The sequence below is a fragment of the Canis aureus genome, chromosome 23, assembly GCF_053574225.1.
Source record: "Canis aureus isolate CA01 chromosome 23, VMU_Caureus_v.1.0, whole genome shotgun sequence".
Taxonomy (NCBI): domain Eukaryota; kingdom Metazoa; phylum Chordata; class Mammalia; order Carnivora; family Canidae; genus Canis; species Canis aureus.
This window is the reverse complement of record NC_135633.1, coordinates 24,077,665-24,101,078: the sequence shown is the minus strand read 5'-3', so window position 1 is coordinate 24,101,078 and position 23,414 is coordinate 24,077,665. Positions and strand designations below refer to the sequence as shown.

At 37.4% G+C, this 23,414-nt stretch overlaps 3 protein-coding genes across 3 annotated transcripts in view; 2 read left to right on the top strand and 1 right to left on the bottom strand.

Annotated features, from left to right (window-relative positions):
- Positions 1 to 447: 447 nt before the first annotated feature.
- Positions 448 to 1,392, bottom strand: LOC144294807 (olfactory receptor 52R1-like). Its single transcript, XM_077866769.1, has one exon. It carries the CDS (start codon positions 1,390 to 1,392, stop codon positions 448 to 450), a length of 945 nt encoding a protein of 314 aa, XP_077722895.1.
- Positions 1,393 to 4,136: 2,744 nt separating this feature from the next.
- The window catches only part of LOC144294805 (olfactory receptor 51H1-like), an 85,478-nt gene continuing 66,200 nt past the window's right edge, over positions 4,137 to 23,414 (top strand). The window contains exon 1 of the mRNA XM_077866767.1: positions 4,137 to 4,424. The gene's annotated coding sequence lies outside the window, so the exon portion shown is untranslated. The remainder of the gene's footprint in view (positions 4,425 to 23,414) is intronic.
- On the top strand, positions 18,520 to 19,464 carry LOC144295448 (olfactory receptor 51F2). Its single transcript, XM_077867848.1, has one exon. It carries the CDS (start codon positions 18,520 to 18,522, stop codon positions 19,462 to 19,464), a length of 945 nt encoding a protein of 314 aa, XP_077723974.1.

Below are 23,414 nucleotides of genomic sequence, written 5' to 3'. Positions count from 1 at the left end.
CTCCTCTAGGATTTTGATGGAATCTTGTCTCACATTTAGATCTTTCATCCATTTTGAGTTTATCTTTGTGTATGGTGCAAGAGAGTGGTCTAGTCTCATTCTTCTGCACGTGGATGTCCAATTTTCCCAGCATCATTTATTGAAGAGACTGTCTTTGTTCCAGTGGATAGTCTTTCCTCCTTTATCAAATATTAGTTGACCATTTTTATTGTGTTTTTGTGATGAACATTTGTCCACTCAGCATTTATGATCAGTCACATGCCTCAGAGAGCTCTTGTTCTGGACATTCTGAAAATTGTTCCTTTTGCTCTGGGGGATCGCTAACCTCTGGGCCTTTTGTTCACAAAGATGACTTTGTGCTGATATGCGATGGCCTGGCAAACTTTTTGCATTTATGTTCCCAGATCCGTGGGGCGATGAGGTTGTTGTGATGTGGTGACCCTTGGCTTAGGGATCTTTTCCACAACAACCTTGAATAACCCTGTCCCTGATCTGCTTGGTTCTGACTCCATAGATGATGGGGTTGAGCATGGGAGGTACAAGTAGATAGAAATTGGCGAACATGATATGGACCACTCGGGGCACATGATGTCCAAAGCGGTGGGTGAGGAAAGTAAAGAGGGCTGGAATATAAAAAGCCAAGATGACACAGATATGGGAAGCACATGTGCCAAAAGCCTTGAACTGGGCTTCATCAGAGGGCAACCCCAGAACAGTTCTCAGAATCATCACATAGGATATACTGATGACAATTATATCAAAGCCAACCACAGAGAAGGCCGCAAAGAGCCCATATGCACGGTTTACTCTAGTGTCTGCACACACCAGCTTTAACACAGCCATGTGCTCACAGTATGACTGGGCAATGACGTGGTTGTTGCAGAAGGGCATCCTGGAGACCATAATGCAGAAGGGGCTCACCCATAGCAAACCTCTCATCATCACAGCTGCTCCCAGTTTACCCACTACAGTTGGGGTCAGGATAGTAGAGTGGTGGAGTGGAAAGCAGATAGCCACATAACGGTCCAAGGCCATAGCCATGAGCAACCCGGACTCCACGGAGGAAAAGGCATGGATGAAGAACACCTGGATGAGGCAGGCATGGTATTCAATCTCATGAGCATGAAACCAGAGTATAGCCAGCATTTTAGGTTGTGTGGAGGAGGATAGAGCCAGGTCAGTGATAGCCAGCATGGCTAGAAAAAGGTACATGGGCTCATGCAGGGTGTGGTCAGTTCGGATTATATGAAGGGTAATGAAATTTCCAACTATAGCTACTAGATACATGGCACATAGAGGAAAGGCAATCCAAAACTGGTAATTTTCCAGGCCTGGGATCCCAAGTAGGATGAAGAACACAGGATGTGAAGAGCTGTTCCCTGATGCCAGCATCACACGATGGGTAAATTGTTCTCCTTTGCAAAGGTAATCTACTCTCTGTCATTGATAATAATCAAGCAAGTAATTATTATTTTTAATATTTGAAAGAATCAAACAGTGAAGCATTTGGGATTAATGGAATAATTTCAACTGTTTTAATTAATAATTTTTGAAACAGAAGTGATGATACTCTTTGTCCCTCATTCATATTTATGTCTTCAAAATGGGATTAGAACACACTAGCTGTGTGATTTTCGTGGAGCAATCAATATGTTCCTTGAAAGTTTCTGCCAACAGATAACTATTCTGACACTTAAGTCACTAATATTCATTCTTGCTCTTCTATTCTTCAGAACTAACAGATTTGTTTAACCTTTCCATAGATTCTTTTCAGCTTCATTCTTTTCTCTGAAGCTGAAAAGTTAGGCATTTTTTCAGGGTTGGAAGCTAATTTGGAAAACACTTTGTCTTAAAGGCTCATAGTAATAATGTATGTAGTGATGCTGAGTTTGCTCTGACTCTAGGAGTTACCAAGAGAATTTGGGCTGGAGGATAACTGACGATTGTTACTGACTAAGCCTACTGTCCTTAGTGTATGTCCTCCTAGATTAGAGGCAAGCAAACTTTTTTGTTGTTGCTCTTAAAAGTTAGATCATACATATTTTAGGCTGTGTAAACTATAGTTGCAAGTAGTGAGCTTAGCCACTGTGGCATGAGAGCAGCCACAGTCAATACAGCAATGTGTGAGTGTGGCTATATGTAAATAAAATTTTATTTATAAAACAAGTCTGCAGGCTGGATTTGGTCTGCAAGCTATAGTTTTCTAATTCCCATGCTAGATGATAATTTTTATGAGGTGAGCCCTGAGCAGTGCACCATTCCTAGCACCTCTGTGCTTGGCACAGAATAGGGATATAATAAAGATTTGTTGAACCAAATAACAAATAAAAGTCATGGTTCAGTAGCAATGGACTTTTTAACTGATGAGCCATATCTTAAAAATATCCTGATATAACTCTCTAAACACTACCTTGATGGCATGCCATTAGACCACTGTATATATTTTTTATACCAAAGTCTGCCCTGCTGGCCAGTGAAAGAAATGAAAGTCCTCCTCTGCCTATACTTTCATTACGTGATTGAACCTGTCTAATCCCTCTGGTGACTATCACTTACATAGGAGTCAATGACACAAAAGTTTACATGGTTCTTACTCAACAGCATTTTACTATGTCATCTTAGTTGACTCCTTTGTATGAGTCTCCTCCATAAAAGAAACACTCAGACAAGAGGAGTATCTTTTCAAATCCCCCTTAACAAATCACCTCTTTTGACTAACAAATGTTTCATCCAACCAGACCTAATGGTTCCTAAAAAAGCTATCTTTGAGATCCCAAATACGTGACATCTTTCTGATTTTCCCTACCTCTATAACATTTTGAGATAAATGGAGTTTAGGCTTTGTCAATCTTGCTGTAAATTGGAAAGTTTACTACCCTATCTTGAAAATAGCTATAGGCTTCTTCAAAACAAATACTTCTCTCTAGAATATGGTGAAAATTCAGACATGCATTATCTAAAGTCTACAGCTGAGCTTTACCCCTTCTGTTGGCTTGGTCTTCTAATTGTATGTTCCCTTTGAACCAGAGTCTTCCTATCTCACCTCCCTCTGCCCCCTGTATGTCACCCTCCATTTGTCAGGACATGGTCATGGAGACTCATGGGCACCTGAAAAACTACTTAGACCATCTTCGTTCCTGCACTGGGTGCTGGTGGAGGTGCTGGATAAACCTACAATTTCTCAAAGTCCATAATAATCTCTTTAATTAATTTGGAAGACATTGCTGTTTTTGTAAATACAACACTGTAAGCTTTTACATTTATTGTTTTTAACTCACACCAAGTTTCTGCCCATGAGCCTTAATGGAGAACTCACCTGTTCTCCATATTCTGTTCGGAGTAGTGAGTCTTCATAGGTGGTGAGCTGGGACCCAAGTCTGAAACAGGAGATGAGGGCTCTTGACAGGTGCCTTTCTTTCTTCTCTACACTTATAATACCATGGAATCTGGTATCCTCACTATCAGCAATCCTTTTGCCTTTTTCACCCTCAGGCTTATGAACTCAACATGTGTAGAGTGAAGACTACAAGTCATGTGACTTGGAGAGGGAGTTAACCAATGTTAGATCATTCTCTATAGTGTGTGAGGTTTGCAATAGTATTTCTGAGGGAGGCACAGGTTATCAACTTGCTGCTGGGGGGGAGGGATGATTCCCGAAAGAGTAGGAAAAGAAGAGCAATATACTTTCCTTTCTTGCCCAATATTCCTTCCCTCTTTCCTTGCTTTTAAATATGTACCTGTCCCTGTCCCTCAGGGGCTAGACGTCTTGTGAGTCCCATATGTAGTGAAAGAAGAAATTAGGTTACCTTTTTTTGGTCTTAAAGCTAGGGTGATCACACATTGCACTTCAGAGTCAATTTTTCTGTTCTCCAAAGTACAGGCTAACTTGTGCAAACTTGGCATAGCTTTTGGTTGAGGAAATACAGTTGCAGGAAGGATGTTCTTACACTGAGGGAGCTCATTTCATCTGTGAGTGTTGGTTTGAGTCCAGTGCTGGTACCACTGGCTCTACTGGACTTCAAGTACTCCTTTCATTAGGTGGAGTTATTTATGTTCATCGTTTTAACCATGTTGCTCAAGCCTGAAAGGGTGGAGGATAAAGTGGACTGAGAGCTTGCCAAGGAATAGTTTCAGAGACATTTAGTCTGTTTTCTCACTTTGGGGTATCTAAAACCAAGGCACAGAGTAATGATGCTGGAGCATGGTTTCAGATACAGTGTCCTTCCTGGAGGGAGTGTGTGTGGAGGCCGCCTTCTTACTTTTCCAGAATTTCCCTGGAGGACACAGTGTGAATAGGTGAATAGCAGAACTTCTTTCCATCTCAGAAGGAAATCCATCAGTCAGAGATGTCTGGACCTGGAGCGCCCAGGGAAGCAGGCCATCTGCACAAAGTATTGCCTTGTCTTCCAGCTTCTGGAATCTCCGTGAGTCCTGCTGTTCTCTGGGAAGGGCAGAAGTGACTGGGGCACAGGGAAAGCACTCACCTTGAGCTCTGCTTCACCTCTGACTGGCTCTCTAACTGGTTGAGCATCTCTAACTGGCTCCTGTGATTCAGCTTTTAGCAGAGACTGTAGATTAGGACCTATTTAAAGACCTGTTAAAGTCTGGCCCTTCCCTTCCCCAAGCATTAATTTTCCCCCTCCTGCTAGGCCCCCCTGCCTCCCACTCTGGCTTCCTCTGAGACCAGAGAGTGAAGCTAGAAGCATTAACCCCTAACTTTCCTCTGTCCTCTGTGTACACAAATGCAAAGGGTGGGGAATTGAATGCATGGCCAAGAATGTGTGTTGTTGAGAAAACAATTGTGAGCTTATTGCTATGCATGTATTTTTTGTTAGCCAAGAGTATTTACAATTGAGGAGGTATTTTATACAACGTGAAAGTTTGTTGATGCTTGTTGATGTGTATACCTGAGAGACGTGTTAATAAACGTGTGTAAGGACTGGATTTGCCTGTGAACGTATGTGCATAACCTTGTGTGTTTGTGCAGGTGTGAATAATCATTTGTGGTAAGTATACACATTTCGTGGGATAGCATGGCTCTGTGAGTACAAGGCCACTGCATACACATACTTTGTGAAGACGTATCCTGAGCTCCAAAGCTGACAGTGTGAGATTATACATCAGTGTGTGTATATATATGGGCATGTATAGACAAACTGTATGGGTTTGAAGAGGTGTCAACAATTTGTTGGTGATATCATACGTACCTAGGAAGCTCTGGTTTTGGTGTCCTCTTTCTTCTTATGTGGAGAGGCAGGAGGACTTCCAGATGGAGGACTTGTCATAGTTATTTTTGAAACTTGGTGAAGTTGGAAGGCCCTCCTCACTCAGCCTGAACAGTTAAGCTTATGCAGAGCTTCCTCTCACTCACTCCCCATATAGGGCCTTGCTGGAATTCTCTTTCTTCTTTTTTCTCAGCATTCTATGATGTCTGATATGTCAAAAGAAGATTTGAGAAGAAAAGTGTATAAAAACAGAAAGTAAGAATTTATGTGTAGAATTCAAAAGTGTCAGATATCAGAAGCTATGCCTCACAAAATCCACAACCCCACATACATTTATAGGGAAACAAATCACTCAGAATTTTACCATGACTTTTAGGTTTACAGTGATCTGTTTATGGTGAATTGCCATCATCATGTTCACAAAGTCAGGATTTATTTTAAGATATCACCATGACAAAAATCTGGGATAGAACTGTTTTTGTCAGAGAGTCCAGGTTTACAGGGCAGATTCAAGGTTTTATTTTATTTTATTTTATTTTATTTTATTTTATTTTATTTTATTTTATTTTATATTATTTTGGGGATCAGGCTGGTATTTTAGATTTATCTCTGCTTGCAAATTCTTTTTCTTTGTCTGCTTCTTTTATTCCTTGTAGATTAAAAACTCAGTATTAGGAAAGTAGAAACGAGTTTTAGGTTCTCTTTCTCTCCCTCCTCTTCCTCCTTCTCTTCTCTCCCTCTGCAACTCCCTGCAACCTCCCCCTCTCTCCTGCCTCCCCCTGCCTCCTGTTCTTCTTTCTATTCCTCCTCCTCCTTTTCTCTCTCCTCCCCCTCTCCCTTCTCCTCCTCCTCCTCCTCTTCTTGCTCTTCTTCCTTGTACTCCTTTCTCTCATTGTTATCTTCTTTTTGTCCTTCTTGTCCTTCTGTCCTCCTTCTCCTTTTTCATCACTAGAGGAATGTTTCTCCTCAAATAAAATATAACATCTAGGGGTAGGTCCTAAATTCCTTATCTCTTGAATGTTCCACTTCCCAAATGCCATGCTGGCTTCAAGCAGTCATGACATCCATGGTCTTGTGGAAGTTACTTGTTAGGCCAACCACATTGTTTTTCAAGTTTAGTTGAAATGAGTATGCAGTAGGCACACTTTCTTGATTTACCCTCATAAATGTCTCCTCATGATTTTTGTCTTTCAAAAGCTTGTATCTCTGCAGAATGTATTAAGGACTTGGGCACCTGGTTCAGAGCCCTGCTGTAAACCCTGGTCTCAGGTAGAATGTGCAAAGATTTGTGACCTGTATTTTGAGGCTAGTTAAGGTCTGTTACCATAGAGTTCTTGTCACACCAATGTTCTGTATGGATAGATACTTTTGTGATTTGTCCTACATAAGCAACCATCTGGCCCTGCATGCACATAAGTAGGCTAAGGAATGTAAGACTTGTGCTGTGCGAATAACCTTGGGTGCCTAATAGTTTAAAATATATGATCTGGCCTCCCGTTCAGAACTGGCCCTTCTGTTTCAGATGACAAGAGCTACACATCTTGTTCACATCTCCTCCTGCTCCAGGCTAGGTTGGGCTTCTAGAATGGGCTCTGGGAGGGGATGCAGACACACATAACCCAGGGCTCCTTGAAAATACAGAAACATGCTAACATAAAAATGCAGCTCACTCCAAACTGTACATAGGCGAATAGATGTTTCATGTAAAACCCTATTATTTCCCCTATAAATCTGTCCTTTTGGGGGTGGTCCGGTGGAAGTGTCACTTGAAGAGCACCCTCCACCCATACCTCTTAATCAGCTCCAGCATGGCTGTTTTCATGGGGCATCCTTAGCTAATGAGGTTGGATGTTTTAAGTACCCAATTTGATGTAACTTGTCTTATTCTCATTTATTGCCTACTATTACCTTCATCTATGTGTAGATTCCATTTCTCTTCTATTTCTATTAGGTTTATACAATAATAATAAAGTTTTCTTTCCTTTTTGAAACTGAAACATGTTTGTTGTGACTCTTTTGTGCAGAATAACCAATCTGTGAGTTAAGTTTTGTAGGGTTGTGAGGGAGGGATGACAGAGAAAAATGTTTGGAAAGGAAGTTTTGATGGAAGAAAATATTGTTGAGAATATTGGTATGAGAATCTTGGGATACTTCATTATAACTATGTCAAAAACTCATTCATATTCATAGCTTCATAGCTCCTATATCCTCAGGTATGTTGACCTTTATCTCCATAGTAGACAGTCAGTCATGTATGCACATTGCCTGAACCTTGTCACAGCTCAGAGCTACTCAATCTCTGAATTCTTGAGCATCTCACTCTAACTACACCAACTCATCTTTCTAGTTTTTTTACACATTCCATGTTTTCTACATCATCAATTCCTTCAAATCCTATATATTTTTTTCAGTTCCTTTAGGCCCTCTTCTCTTTTATAGTTCTTTGCTATAGAGTTCACAGAGAAATCTAGTCCTCATAGTTCATCATTTCAGCCATACTCATGAATAATTTCAACAACTATCTATCCATCACAGCTACTACTCCAAGTGTCATTGTCTCCTGCTGCCTCTGTACCACTGAGCAACTGCAAGAAGCAGTAATGATCAGATTGGAGCCATCACAATTTCATGGTAACTGACTTTACCTGAGCTTTCAAAACAGCCCTAACTATTTTCACATTTCTCTCACTGTCATTGTGCTGAGACATGGTGCTAGGTAATATAATAACTGACCTCCCTGACTAAGTATATTGTTCAGACTTGGTCCCCTAATTATAGGGGACCCCTAATTTGTTCCTTTCTGCATCACCTCAAGAAGCAGAACTTCCAACCATAATGTTGAAGAGGAAACCTCCTTCTGTTGGGCCTCAGAAGGTGTAACACCAGATGGCTTTTGCCTGCCTCATTTCTTACATACCTAAACCAGGTGTTCTCACTGCCAGTTGCTCCAGCATTCATGGTTCATTACCACATTCAAATTAGGAAATCAAATCTGGGCAGAGGGGAAATAATTTGGTCTATGCTCTGCTTCCTCAATCCTCAGGGAGAAACTTACTGATGTCAGCATTATAATAAAGGTCTTAAACACTGCAAAAAGGCAAGAAAACGTATGTGCATTGATTGGAGAATTGTTATAGTTTGAATTGTGTTCCCCCCTTAAAATCACATGTTGAAGTTCTAATCCCTAGTACCTCAGAATATGACCTTATTTGGAAATAGGGTCATTAAAGATGTAGTTTAGTTAAGATGTAGTCATAGTGGGGTAGGGCCCACTATTAGTAGGGTGGGCCCTACTCCAATGTGACTGGTGTGTTCTTTTTTTTTTTTTAAGATTTTATTTATTTATTCATGAGAGAGAGAGAGAGAGAGAGAGAGAGGCAGAGACACAGGCAGAGAGAGAGAGAAGACTCCATACAGGGAGCCCAATGTGGGACTCAATCCTGGGACTCCAGGATCAGGCCCTGGGCCAAAGGCAGGCGCTGAACCGCTGAGCCACCCAGGCATCCCTGACTGGTGTCCTTATAAAGAGAGGAAATTTGACACAGAGACATATAAAAGAGAGAGAATGCCATGAGGATAAGAAGGCAGAGATCAAGATGATGTGTCTCCAGCCAAAGTTTCCAGCAAACCACCAGAAGGCAGTAGGTAGGCATTGAACAGATTCATCTTCATAGCCAACAGAAGAAACCAACCTGGCTGATACTTTAATCCTGGCCTTCTAAACTCCAGAACTATGACACGATACCTTTCTGTTTTTTAAGCTATTTAGTTTGTTGTGCTTTGTTATGGCAGTTTTAGAGAACTAATATAAAAATAAATATATTTTTACCCATTATTTTAAATCTTCGTCTATAAATAATTGTACTTCACATGAGCCAGTAGATTACTAAATGTAGTTTTTATAATTAATTGTTGAATGTAGTTTAATTAAATTATTTATTTGTTGGGCAGCCCTGGTGGCTCAGTGGTTTAGCGCCGCCTTCAGCCCAGGGCATGATCCTGGAGACCCAGGATCGAGTCCCACATTGGGCTCCCTGCATGGAGCCTACTTTTCCCTCTGCCTGTATCTCTGCCTCTCTCTCTCTCTCTCTCCCTCTCAAGAATAAATAAATAAAATCTTAGAAAATTATTTATTTGTTTACCTAATTAAATTGTTACCTACTTAGGGATCCTACAGTGTTCTGCATACCTTAGGAGTGGCCTCGTATTTATGTAAGGATAGATCAATACATTATGAAGAAATGATTTAAAAAAGTGGAAATAGCTCTAAGCACAATTAATTTTCAACAGAAAAAATGCAAATCAGTGACAGAAAAATGTCATGGCACTAAACTAAATTGTCTGTCTAAAAACAAAATGAGGGACACCTGTGTGGCTCAGATGTTGAGCATTTGCCTTCAGCTCAGGGCGTGATCCCGGAGTGTCTGGATAGAGTCCTACATTGTGCTCCCTGTGAGGAGCTTGCTTCTTCCTCTGCCTATGTCTTTGCCTCTCTCTCTCTGTGTCTCTCATGAATAAATGAATAGAGTCTTTAAAAAAAGAAAAGAAAAGAATAGAAAAGGAACCTCAACTCCTACCTCAATGTGAAAAATCTTTGAATTGTAATATTAACCTAAATTTGAAAGATAAAACTATAAAGATCCTAAAAGAAAAAAATAGAATAATTGATTTTAATGAGGTTGAGAAAAGCAAAGATTTCTTAGTCTGCCAGAAGCATAGCTATAAAAGAAAAAAATCAAGGATTGAACCTCATCATAGTAAAAACATCAATTTCAAAAGATAGCATTATAAATTTAAAAAGCCAAGTCACAGATGGGGAAAATATTCACAATGCATATAACTGAAAGAGAAAGTTCTACAATCAATTAATGGAAAGATAACCCATTAAATTTTAAGTGACTGGTTTAAACAGGTACTTCACAAAGAGCAGTAGATGAATGGCTAATGCACATATGAAAAAGTGCTCAACATTATTATTCATGAGGAAATAAAAAATCAAATCAGAATGAGATACCAATCAAACTTATTAGCATAACTAAAATTAAATACTACAAAACTAAATACATAAAGTATTGGCAAAAATGTGAGTCAATTGGAGCATTGAGGCACTGAGTACAGTACTTCAAGAAACTCCTCTTCTAGTTCATACCCCCAATTGTTGTTTTTTAATTTATGTACCAAAAACATCAAAGAATATTTGTACTAGCTGTCTATATAGCAGCTAAGATGAGAAAACACCCACATATGTCAACTCGAGGTTAAACAAATTTGCTGTATCTATCCAATTGAATACTACTGAGCAAAGAAGGAAAAAGTATGAAGAAGGGGAAAAACGGTATACAGAGAAGCAATATTGTGGAATTTCAAGGTACCAAGAATAAAAAAAGTGGAGCCTAATGTAGTAGAGTAGGGAAAAAATGACCTATAAAGGTAAGAAAGTTCAGTTTTGGTTTACAGAGGCTTAGTTATGAATAAGTGAGGTTTAATTGTTTCTACATGCCAAAGTGTATTCTACTGGTTTTAAAACTACAGAATTACTGATTCTATACAACTCAATACAATAGATATCAACATTTTACAGGTAGAGAAACCAGGTCACTGAGGAGTTAAGTTTTTACAGTTTAGACATATAGAACCAGAATTTTATCTCTAGTCTTCTTTACTATATTAAACTAAACCTTAAAAGTGTTCAGAGAAAATTATTACAGCCTAGCAATTGTATATACAGCCAATCCATCAATAAAGTATAAGAGCAAAAATAATTTTTTAGACAGGCAGGAACCCAGAAAATTTATCATTTTCTACAACCTTTTTTTTTTTTTTTTTAAGATTTTGTTTATTTGAGAGAGAGAGAGAGAGAGAGAGAGCAAGAACAAGTGCATGCAGGCAGAGGGGCAGAGGGAGGAGAAACAGACTCATTGTTGAACCAGGAGCCTGAGACGGAATCCATTCTAGGACTCTGGGATCATAACCTGAGCCAAAGACAGACACTTAACCAAATGAGCCATCCAGATGCTTCTGCATCTTTTTTTTTCTTCTGAATAAAACCAGAATATGTACTTCAGCAAAATAAAATAAATATCCAGTTGCTAACCAAGTTTGAACGGAATTTATTCAAGGATGGCTTGTAATGTAATCCCAGGAAAGCAGTAACCTGATATGCCTTTTAAAAAAACAGAGGATGTATTAAAGCCTTGCACAAAATATGGCCTCAAAAAAGTGATGTCAGAAATTCAGAACTCCGGTCCCATCCCAGACCTAATGAATCATAATTTTCATTTTAACAAGATCTTGAGGATATTTGTATGGTCATCTGATTTTGTAAGCATTTAATTACCATTATGGATAAATAGCGGTAAGTAACTAGGGAGATGATGAAGAAAGTCCATCTTATCCTGTTAGCATGCAAAATGGAAGATGACTTTAATTTTAGAGAAACAGAAAGTTGTCCTAGAAAACCATGGTCCAGTGTGAATTGAATGGAAATTTGACATAATTGTGGGCAATTGAATGAGTGGAAAAGGAAGGAATTGATTTCATATTGATGAATATGGGTTGGTGATATAGGATTCTATGCCATTCTTTTTTTAGTCATACCAGGTATTCCAGATACTGTGTTGAAAAATGCGTATTTAATCATATTTCAATAAAAATTTATTTGCTTTAAGGTTCAAGCAACTGAAACATGAATGTATAATATTTAATCATACCTATAAGATTGTACGTAGGAATGTCTGGGTGGCTCAGTGGTTGAGCATCTCCCCTCAGCCCAGGGTGTGACCTTGGAGTACCGGAATCGAGTCCCACATCAGACTCCCTGCATGGAGCCTGCTTCTCCCTCTGCCTGTGTCTCTGCCTCTTTCTCTGTGTCTCTCATGAAGAGATAATAAATAAAATCTTTTAAAAAAAGACTGTATATAAGTTTATATATCATATCCAGGCAAGTATTATGCTGTAGGTGACTAAATTTGGGAATGAAGAAGGGAGAGAAGGTAGAAGTATGAGAAGTTTAAGTATTTCTTGTCTGCAGCCTACATGGCAGTAAATAGGATCTAAAGATAATGGAGAAAAAAAGAATGTTTATTGAAAAATATTATACATTTTTAAATAATTAAAATTAAATTTAAATAATTAAATATTAAAAAAAGTTAAAAGATGGTAAACATATTATTTAGACTTTCTTCAGTATGATGAGCCTCTTAGGAAAGCCTAGTCCTCACACTGAGAATTATGCTGCTCATCTGATATTATCCCTAAGCCCCAAGGGTCTCTTGGCAGCAGGGCTGGGTTACATGCTGGGATCCTTATAGAAGCTCAGCTCCAAGAGGTACCTGTGTGCATACGTGGCTGGGCAGTGAGTGGGAAGGGCAATTCTCCCTCTGCTGGGAGCCAGGTAAGATGCCAGAAGCAGAAAGAGCAGACCAGGGAGAGGGACTATTGAGAACTAATCTGGAAGACCAGGAAGAAATGGAGCAATGGGAGCCAAGGAGCAGGGCAGGTACTGAGAAGCACAGGACTGCAAAGCAGAGGTAGAAGAGTACAGATGATGGGAAGTGGGTTTCAGAGTGGCAGGCAAAGCTGAATGTTGTGGGAATTAAATGAGATATCAGCAGCAAGTTTGCAAACAAATATTTATTCCCAGGGGAAAAAAAAACATTCAGTTACATCAAGGAAATGTAGTGAATTGTGATTCTGTGTGGCCCAAATTTGACATGTGTTATGTATTTTATTGTTTCACTCAGCTTTGAAATTTGACTGATTCCCATATCCCTATTTGCTAGAAAATAAGCTTTTTGGGTTATTTCATTTAGCTTGAGCTCTACCTTTTTACAGGATCCTGGTAGTCGGAGCTTTCTAATAGCTGTCTTCATAGAAGCCATTTATACTTAGAAATAAGTACTTCAAATACATCTGGGTATTTGACCAATCATCACAGACAAACTGGAAATAGGCAGATCAGGGATTTTTTTTAAAGTTTAAGGTTTACCTATGAGGAATATTAAATGGGAATGGGTCACCAAGGTCCTACCTCCCATCAGTGTAGGCATAAGGACACCTACCTTCATCTTTATTATGCTACTGGACCAGAATGATGCATCCCAATGTCCACCGTGTCCTTCATGACCAAAAGTTCTGGACACAGGGATCTACTGTTTCCTATTCCCCAATCCCCCACCATCGCTCAAACCAGACTATCATCAAACAAACAACAGATGCACAATCTAGTTTGAAGTGCAAGAAGCAGCATTCTTTGGTCTTGGCCTTCTAATGCATGTATGATATGCTGTACTTTTTATTTTGTTCACAGGTATCTTGTGCAAACAAGAGTATTTAAATTTGAAAAAAAATAAATAAAAAAATAAATTTGATACAGTATTTCTTATTAACATTTTGCTTAATCGCTTTAATTTCCTCTTAAGTAGGCCTTTGCTAAAGTCATAAATGCATTTTCTCTTATTTATTCTAATATTATCATAACTGTTCTGTTTTACCTCGAAAATCTTAATCCAAATGCAGGGATCTGATAAAATAGGGGTATTTTAATATTTTTATATTCATGAAATTTTTAATATTTTTATAAATTGTTAGCCAGTTGGCCAAACATTATTTATCACATGTCAGTTATTTTTTCTAATGATATAAGATGCCATTGTCATCATATTCTTTATCTTCATTCACACATTTTTTGAAATGTTATTTTTTTCTGGGGATATATATTTTTAAACTTTTGACAATATTTGTTAATATAATAACTTTACATTACATTTTGATATACCAAAGGACAAGTTTCTTCTCTTTGTCATTTTCAAAATTATACCGAATATATTTGCATATTTACTATACCTAATACACTTTGGGATTCATCTGTCACTACCCATTAAAAACTCTTGTGTTTTATTGATTGATAATGCTTTAATTTATGAGAATATTCATGGGAAAATTCACACCTTTTCACTATTGAATATTCCTATCTTCAAGAAAGAAATAAAGGATTTTCTTTATTTTCTTCAATAAATCTTTAGAGACCTCTTCTCTCCCTGCCAAACACAGACATTGTGTTATACAATACTGTTTATAGTTTTATGGCTATTTGTAAATAAATCCTTATTTTAATAAAATTTCTTCAGTGGTTAATTATTATTAACAGGAAAAGCCATTAATTTGTGATACTGATCTGTTATGTGGTCACTTTGGTGAACTATATTTTAAGAGTTTGCAGTATGTTCTTTTAAATTTTTAAGGTAAAGAGTCAATTAAAACCTAAATAAAAACTTTGAGAAATTTCTTTTCAAAAGTAGCACTCTCAAAAAAAAAAAAAAAAGTAACACTCTCCTTTCATTTACTTGCCCTTTCTCATTTACTAAGACTTATCTATAGAATGCTGAATAGTAGTTGTGATATTAGCTATCTTTATCTTTGACTGACTTTAATAGAAATACTTTTAATAGGTCACCAGTAAATATGTTTGCTCCAAATTTCTAGATGTCTTTCATTCAGGAACTTACTTTGTTCCTAAATATCAATAATTTTATTATGAATCGCCATTGAATTTTCTGATTTTTTCTTCATCTCTTGATCAGGTTTTTCCTCCATTAATCTTTTTGTATAGCCATTCCATTGATAGATTTCTTAGGTTGAATAATTTTTTTCATTCATGAGACAAAGTCCATTGTTTCAAAGTGCAATATTCTTTAAAAGTACAGTTACATGTGACTTGCTAAAAAGTCATTTGTCCTGTTTGCATGTGTCATCATGAGTAATTATATGACTAGCTTTCCAAGAATAGGACTTTTCAACCTCAATCCTGTTAACATAGTGGGCTGAATAGTTCTTTGTTGTCATGTGCATTTTAGGATGTAAGCATCCCTGGCATCAACCCACTGGATCCAGTAGCACTCTCTCCCCCGTTGTGACAACCAAAACTCTTCTCTGGGCATTGCCAAATGATCCTTGCTGGAGGAGCAAAATTCCCTCTTTTCCATTCTACTAGAATTTATAAAATATAGAAACACTCTACTTTTTTTTTTTCTTCAAATTTGGTTGTGGGAGGTTTACTCATCTTTGACATTTCCTCTCTGCTGGATTTGATTTCTTAAACTAGTTTGGTGACTGATGTTTTTCTATAAAGTTGTCCATTTTGTATTTGTTTCCAAATCTATTGTTATGCCATTATATTTAAAGTTTTATTTCTCCATACTTTTGTTTTCTTTTACATTTCTCATGAGTTAATCACACTTTTTCTAAAATTTTCTTGGACTAGTCTTGGAAAAAGTTCACATATTTTCTTTTTAAGTAATAAACTTTGGTTTTATTTTTAACCGATTCATTTGTACTGCTAATCTTTGTTAATTAATTTTTCTCACATTTATTTAAATACTTTCCTAGCATCGTATGTTGAAAAAATTTTAAATTATTTACGTCCTCATTTTCTAACAAATGTGTATTCTTCAGAATACACACTGCACTCCATTGTCTTGCCCTACAGGTTTTCATATGTGGTTTTCTTATTTTATTCAGTTTAAAGGATTGTTTCTCTCATTTTTATTTTTCTGGCATAGAGAAAATGCTTAATAAATGGATGTTGTTATTGCTTTGAAAGTCTTGTCATTTTATATTTATAATACATTATTATTTGTAGGTTAATTAATAGACTAGGTTATACAGAATGAAGACCTGGAAGAGATTATTTTGTGCTTAAATAAAGAAGAAGTGGAAGAAGAAAGTCATTAGAGTTTGAATAGAAGGGACTTGGTGATTGATTGGGAAATATATAAGCATACAGGACAACTCCCAGAGTTCTTATTTAGAGAATTGGTTAATTTTTATGAAAATTATAAGCTTTATTCAGAATATATAGGAATAAGAACAATTATAGGGGAAAATGATCAATTTGGTTTTGAAATATTGAATTTGATTTACTCGTGAGAAATACCTACGGCAATGTTCAGAAGGAAGTTCTAATCTTCAAGAACCTGGAAACTACGCTGTCTTCAGATATCTTTTTGAAATTTTTCATTAAATAGGTGAAAGATGAAACTGTGAAAATAAGTGAGATAATTATTTAAATGACTCAAAAATGGGCAAAGCACAGAACACTGAAGGATTCCAAAGTTAAGGTTCTTTGGGTACAGTATGGGAAACCAGAGAGAGAAATTGCTGAGTGATGGGAGAAAAGTAATAGAGACTAGTGCCTAGACATGAGGAGAGAAAATTTCCAGAAGGAAAGTATCCTCAGTAAAATATGTAAATGTTGGATAAATGAGAGGATCACAAAAATGAGTCAACTGAATTTGGCAATTCTTTTTTTTTTTAAGATTTTATTTATTTATTTATTCATGAGAGAGGGAGGGGGAGAGAGAGAGAGAGAGAGAGAGAGAGAGAGAGAGAGGCAGAGACAAAGGCAGAGGGAGAAACAGGCTCCATGCAGGGAACCCGATGTGGGACTCGATCCAGGGACTCCAGGATCACACCCCAGCCGAAGGTGGCGCTAAACCGCTAAGCCACTGGGGCTGCTCAAATTTGGCAATTCTATTTTGCTGTTATTTTTCATAGTGCGTGTAGCCTTGACAGCTGATTCTCTGGAACCTTTGCATACAGAGACCATCAATGATAAGGTTCCTTTACCCCAGAAGCCTAAAGAGCTTCATAATGACATAATTCACAGGGAATTAACACCTGGAAATTATTTACTCAGAGATGCCATATTGACCAAAATGTGTCTGGAAGGCACAAATCTGAAAAAATATTTACCAGGGACATTTTGTCAGACTGGTTTAGAGATTCCTCCTATGTGTTCCTCAGCCCTATTAAATGAAGGTATTGGAGTCATACGCAGGTTAGCACTGCATCTTTTCTGATTATTTGAGAAAATTACTTAATTGCTTTAAACATCAGTTTCCTCATAAAAATATTAGGGATAACAACTGTATTTCATTGGGTAATTGTGATGATTGGATGAGATTATAGATGTAAAGATGTTTGCATCTGGTACACAGTAAGTGTTCAAGAAATGATGGCTGTTATGGTTCTTTGTGTTTCTAGAGCAGCCCATACTATTTATCAAAATGTAATGCTTACTGCACTATGTTAAAATAATGGAAAGGTTTGCCTTCCTCTCCCTCTCTTTTTCTTCCTTCCTTCCTTTCCTCCCTTCCTCTCCTGTCTCTCAATTTCTCCCTCCTTCTCATCCCTTCCTCTCCTGTCTCTCAATTTCTCCCTCCCTCTCATCCCTTCCTTCCTTCTTTTCTTTCTTTCTCTTTCTTTCTTTCTTTCTCTCTCTCTTTCTTTCTTTCTTTCTTTCTTTCTTTCTTTCTTTCTTTCTCTCTTCTCTCTTTCTTTCTTTCTTTCTTTCTTTCTCTCTTCTTTCTTTCTTTCTTTCTTTCTTTCTTTCTTTCTTTCTTTCTTCTTTCTTTCTTTCTTTCTTTCTTTCTTTCTTTCTTTCTTTCTTCTTTCTTTCTTCTTTTTCTTTCTTTCTTTCTCTTTTCCTTCTTCTTTTTTTTTCTCTTTCTCCACCTTTGTGTTTTATATGGTATCTCTCAACAGTTAGGTGGTGCTTTATAAAGATAACCTTGGGAGATTAATTTTTGAGTTTTAGTTTCCTCATATGCAAAATATACTATCTACCTTCTAGAGTTGGTATGTGGTTGAAATTACATAATGCATATAAAATGTCAATAACAGAGAACTTTCAACAAGTGGGAGTTATAACTATTTTTGTTAGGGTGGTTCTTTGAACCATCTTGATATCACATTTATAAACATACATGTCTTGGGGATATCTTTAGCATCCACTAATAATATCCACATTTCAAATGTAACTTGATTTTTCAGTGCTTTATTTCAGGATTAGTAATTTATTTAAAAATACTGAAAAACATTTTATTATTATATTCTACACTTGAAACTAATATAAGACTATATGTTAACTATACTTTCAGTTAAAAACAATACTGGAAACCAATTTTCTCATCACGTTTAAATATTCTTCTGGGAACTTTTACAGGCAGGGATGACTTAATTGCGTTGTTTGTTGTCACCAAAGAGTATTACAGGTTTAAAAAAATGTGATGTGGCATAATTCAGGGAATCCTCTCTTTTCATTAAATGAGGAGAGTCATGGGGAGAAGCATCCAGTACTAGAAAGCTCAGGAAAACTAAAGTTCTTAAATAATCAGCAGTAGTAATTCAGTGAATGTGAGAGTGCCAGAAAAATGTTCTAAGTAATAGCTATATATTTATTATGTATTATGTTCAATTATTCAAATATTCCTGTCCTCTCACTCAGTCCCTCATTATGTTGGTCCTCAATAATACCAATGCTCAACCTCTGACCTTCTTCCTGACGGGTATCCCAGGCCTGAGAGCAGCCCAGGTTTGGATCTCCATCCCTTTTTGTCTCCTGTATGTCATCGCCCTCTCTGGGAACAGCATGATCCTATTTGTGGTCTTCCGTGAGCAGAATCTCCATGAACCAATGTATTATTTCCTCTCTATGCTTTCAGCCACAGACCTGAGCTTATCCCTGTGCACACTTTCTACTACCCTTGGTGTCTTCTGGTTTGAAGCTCGAGAAATCACCTTAAGTGCCTGCATTGCCCAGATGTTCTTTCTCCATGGATTTACTTTCATGGAGTCTGGGGTTCTGCTGGCCATGGCCTTTGATCGTTTTGTAGCCATCTGTAATCCACTGAGATACACCACCATCCTCACTAATGCCAGAATTACCCAGATTGGGGTGAGCATGTTGATAAGGAACGTTGCTGTCATGTTACCAGTGGTGCTCTTTGTTAAGAGGCTGTCCTTCTGCGGTGCAGTGGTCCTTTCACATTCTTACTGTTACCATGTTGACCTCATTCAACTCTCATGCACAGACAACAGAATCAACAGCATCCTCGGTCTGTTTGCACTTTTCTCCACAACAGGATTTGATTGTCCTTGCATCTTGCTCTCCTATGTACTGATCATCCGGTCTGTTCTCAGCATTGCCTCCTCAGAGGGGCGGCAAAAAGCCTTCAACACCTGCATATCCCACATCAGTGCTGTTGCCATCTTTTACATCCCCCTTGTCAGCTTGTCTCTTGTCCATCGCTATGGCCATTCAGCACCTCCATTTGTCCACACCATCATGGCCAATGTCTTCCTTCTCATCCCTCCCGTGCTCAACCCCATCATCTATAGTGTGAAGACTAAGCAGATTCGAAAGGCTATTGTCAAGGTCTTAATTCAGAAGCAGCAATAAATCTAATTAATAGTTATCTTAAAATAGAGAAAGCCATTTCTGAATGAGTGCTTTGGTAGAATAAGGTAATTGTCCCCAAATGGCCTAAATATGTTTCCAATAACCTTAAACTAAGTAACTTACACACTGTGTGATACTTGCTTAGTCATCTTGTCAGTAATTCAATATTAATATCTCCTAAATTATGTTCTGTTTTCAAGGTAAAGTGAGATAATGTATGTAAACAACTATTCATATTTGCAAGTAGTATGAGACCTGAATAAAGTATTCATCAGACTGCATATGATTCAAAAAGTCCAGATTTAATGTAGGAAACTTTGTTAATAAACCAGTTGTTCTTTTCTTAATGATATCCAAAGGACACTTGAATTAATTTGATTTTTTCTTCTTAAAATTCTTAGTTACGTGGAAAAATAGTCATTCTATAGAGTGCATCTTATAAGCATATCAATGTAATTTAACACTGGGTCATATATAGGTATTTTGCCTTTTCTTATGTGTAGGAATATATCTGTTGTATATACAAAATGCCATTATCAAGTGCTCAAGATCCGTTCCTGCTATTAGGTGATATTTTAAAGATTTTATTTATTTATTCATTCATGATTGACACAGAGAGAGAGTCAGAGACATAGGCAGAGGGAGAAGCAGACTCCCTGTGGAGAGCCTGATGCAGGACTTGATCCCAGGACCCTGGGATTATGCCCTGAGATGAAGGCAGACACTCAACCACTGAGCCACCCAGGCACCCCTATTATCTGAATATTAAAAGTTGATGATAGCATTGCTAACAACCCAGGAATGAGCATCACACAATTCTCCTAAGATTAGCCTTGATAAAGGGAAACTTACACTTTTGGCTCATGTTTTATCTCTATCTCTGTCATTATGACTCACTCCATCTGTGGGCCCATTAGATCAGTAGCAGTATAGCCTAAGCTTGCTGATATTTATATGTAGCTCCTTTCTGATTGTTGAGTTTCTCCTTTGAGATGGGTACCATTTAGTGGATATTAGAAATGGGATGCAAAGATTTCTACCCTCTGTGCCCATTTCAATATGTATTTCATATTCATTTTCTATAGACTTATCTCTGTTCTTTCAAATTTGCTAGTTCCATTAACTGACCAACTATCCAAGCCTTTCAGCAAAGTAAAGAAATCCATGTAAATCCACATAGCTCAGGCAATCTCTCTAACAACCAAGGGCACTGTCCATTATGAGAATTTTCCTTTAGCACTTTTTTTTAATGGCCACCCATGTGTGAGGCTGTTGTACCACTGTATTCTCCTCTTGGTTAGTACTAACTTGCCTACTAATCCATCCATGAACCAAGCCTGTATGTTTTCCTTCTCTTCCAGTGACTTATCAGAATCTTCAGTGAGGCCATGGATGTGAATTAATGGAGAGGCACATATAATACAGTGATAAGTATCATAGGATTCTGGGACAACTATTCACAAACTTAATTTGTGCTTACTTTGTACGTCTTTCCTACTGTAATGGTTTTAATTTCTCCGATGTGCTAACATGAAAGTTTTCCCAGTTCATAAGTGTAATATAACCAATTATATACCTAGGCATCTGGGGGAATAACTACAGGTATGAAAATCATTATGTTCATTGTGAGATAAAATTTTCCATAATTCCATTAATCATCTCATCCCAATCATCTCATAATTTAATCAAAAAGAGCATGATGGCACATTTAGTTGCCTGTTATGAATAAGAGATGATATCCTTTGTCCAATAGTCCTCAAGGAATTTGGGTATTCTCCTTTCCTTAAAGAACAAGTACATTTGGAAATGAACAAAGATCCATTTTGGAAAAGATCTGGATAATTTGTATTGCCTAATTCCAGTGGCATGGCACATTGTTTCATCAAGGGCACCAAGATTCTTGTTTAAGTAATGGGCTTTAGAAATGGTCATCCTATTTAAATTCTTAAATAGACTAAGCAACTTAAATATTTAAATTTCCCATTAGGGTATTTGATGTCAGCCTGATGCTCACAAGTTCTTTATTTTAAATGCATTTCAATTAACACTCTGATGCTGTCCATTGTGCTTGTCCATTGTGCATGAAAGTTATGAAACACTTTCATCTATTGCAATAGATGGGGGTCCTGTCACCCTGATTGCAATTTTAGCCTTTCTACTCTCTACAGTAATTACATTTAATTTACTTCTGGTTTTTAAGTTCTGCCATGTGTCTCAGGATTCCTTCATCCTCATTGTTAGTAGGGAGGTCAGTTCCATAGAAACAGCTTTCATTGCCAAGTCTAGCCTACAGAGCACAGCAATCACTGAACTACAAAGACACCAGATTTAAAAAATGAATTATTTATTGCCTTAGTGAAGGAGTATACTCTCTTCTCCCAGAGAAAATAATCATGTGATAAGTTCTCTGGTCTTAAGATAAATCCATTCTAACATGTCTACCTTCTTGAGATTTCCTCTTTTTTTTTTTCTAAGATTTATTTATTTATCTTAGAAAGAGAGGGCACGTGAGCAGGGATGGGATAGAGGGAGACATACAGACTCCCTACTGAATAGGGAGCGCAATGACAAGGTACTTGATCTCATGAACCTGAGATCATGACCTGAGCTGAAACCAAGAGTCAGATGTTTAAGCAACTGAGTCACCCACATGCCCTACCTTGAGATTTCTATAGTCCATATTATGCCAAGCAGATCTGGCATCTCCACCTCATTTGCTATACGTAATCATCATGTTCAAGCTTCAATCAGCCATCCCAAAAGTGCATTATCACAATATACAGGTATCCTTGGTGTAATGGTGAACCTTAAATCATAGATGAGCATCCTATTAATAATGTCAAATTGTTCATGTCAAATTATTCTCTATGTCAATTTACATTTATACCACCAGCCACTTCTTCTGCTGACTTTTATGTAATACTTTCAAGATCCTTTCCTATAGATATTTATTTGATTCTAGTTATTGATATAATTCGGTAGTTTCTGCAATGATGTCAGTGGTTAAGCTATTTTCTCCCAAAATGTTAATAACATTTCGCTGCTCAGGTTTTGCCAAGATCAGATTGCTTATTGCCTTGGGTATAAGGAGAAGTGATTGGCCAGATCTTGCAAAGGAAAAGCATTGTAAAGCATTGTCCCCAGGTTTGGTTTTTGTAAGGTCTTCATACAAGATAAAATAAATATCCTCTGCTAAATGAGAAGGGAACTGCTTTGGCTAACATGGGATATTTAAAGGTTTCAAGATTTTTAGGCTTATTTACTCAAATGTTAACATCCCAGGAGTGAGGATCACACCATTTCCCCATTTTTTTTTTATTCCCAGTATTTTTCAGTGTTCTGACTTTATAAAAGAAGACTTCAAAACTGAGAATTAAGTCTGCCTTGCAGCACTGTCACTTTTTCAGTTAAATCATGTGCTGGATTTTTAGAACTATATACTCTTTGGCTGGAGATGATAAAGATTTCCTTAAATGTTCCTATTGTGGCACTCTGACTTTCACAGCATGTCCCAAGTTGCCGATTGGCTATCCTAATCTAATCATCTTGTATTTAAGGTTTATAATGCAGATGGTTTATTATGCCATCTCATAATCTTTATAGTTAATGTTTTATTGGTAAAAATGGGAGATTAGATTCAACACCCATAGTTACCATGTAACCTAATATCTCACCTTTCACCTGAATCTCATCCAATCAACCACAAGTCATAGTCATAGTAGTTTTGATGCCATTGCATTTCAGAAATCATTGTAAGCCCACTGACCACTGGCAATAGGGTCTTAGTTGTCAATTGACTATTCTATTGGCAATGTGATTCTGGGGAACATAAGTGAGGGATAACTGAAGTCAAAAAAGGGAAGAAAGTAAGACAATGCAAAAATTTATTATTGATTTGGATACTATTATTCAGAGTCCAATCAGGAGACAGAAACAACACAATTATTTGT

Excerpts from the sequence above, each read along its gene's own strand:
- LOC144295448 (XM_077867848.1), top strand. The coding sequence starts at position 18,520 with ATGTTGGTCCTCAATAATACCAATGCTCAACCTCTGACCTTCTTCCTG.
- LOC144294807 (XM_077866769.1), bottom strand. The coding sequence starts at position 1,392 with ATGCTGGCATCAGGGAACAGCTCTTCACATCCTGTGTTCTTCATCCTA.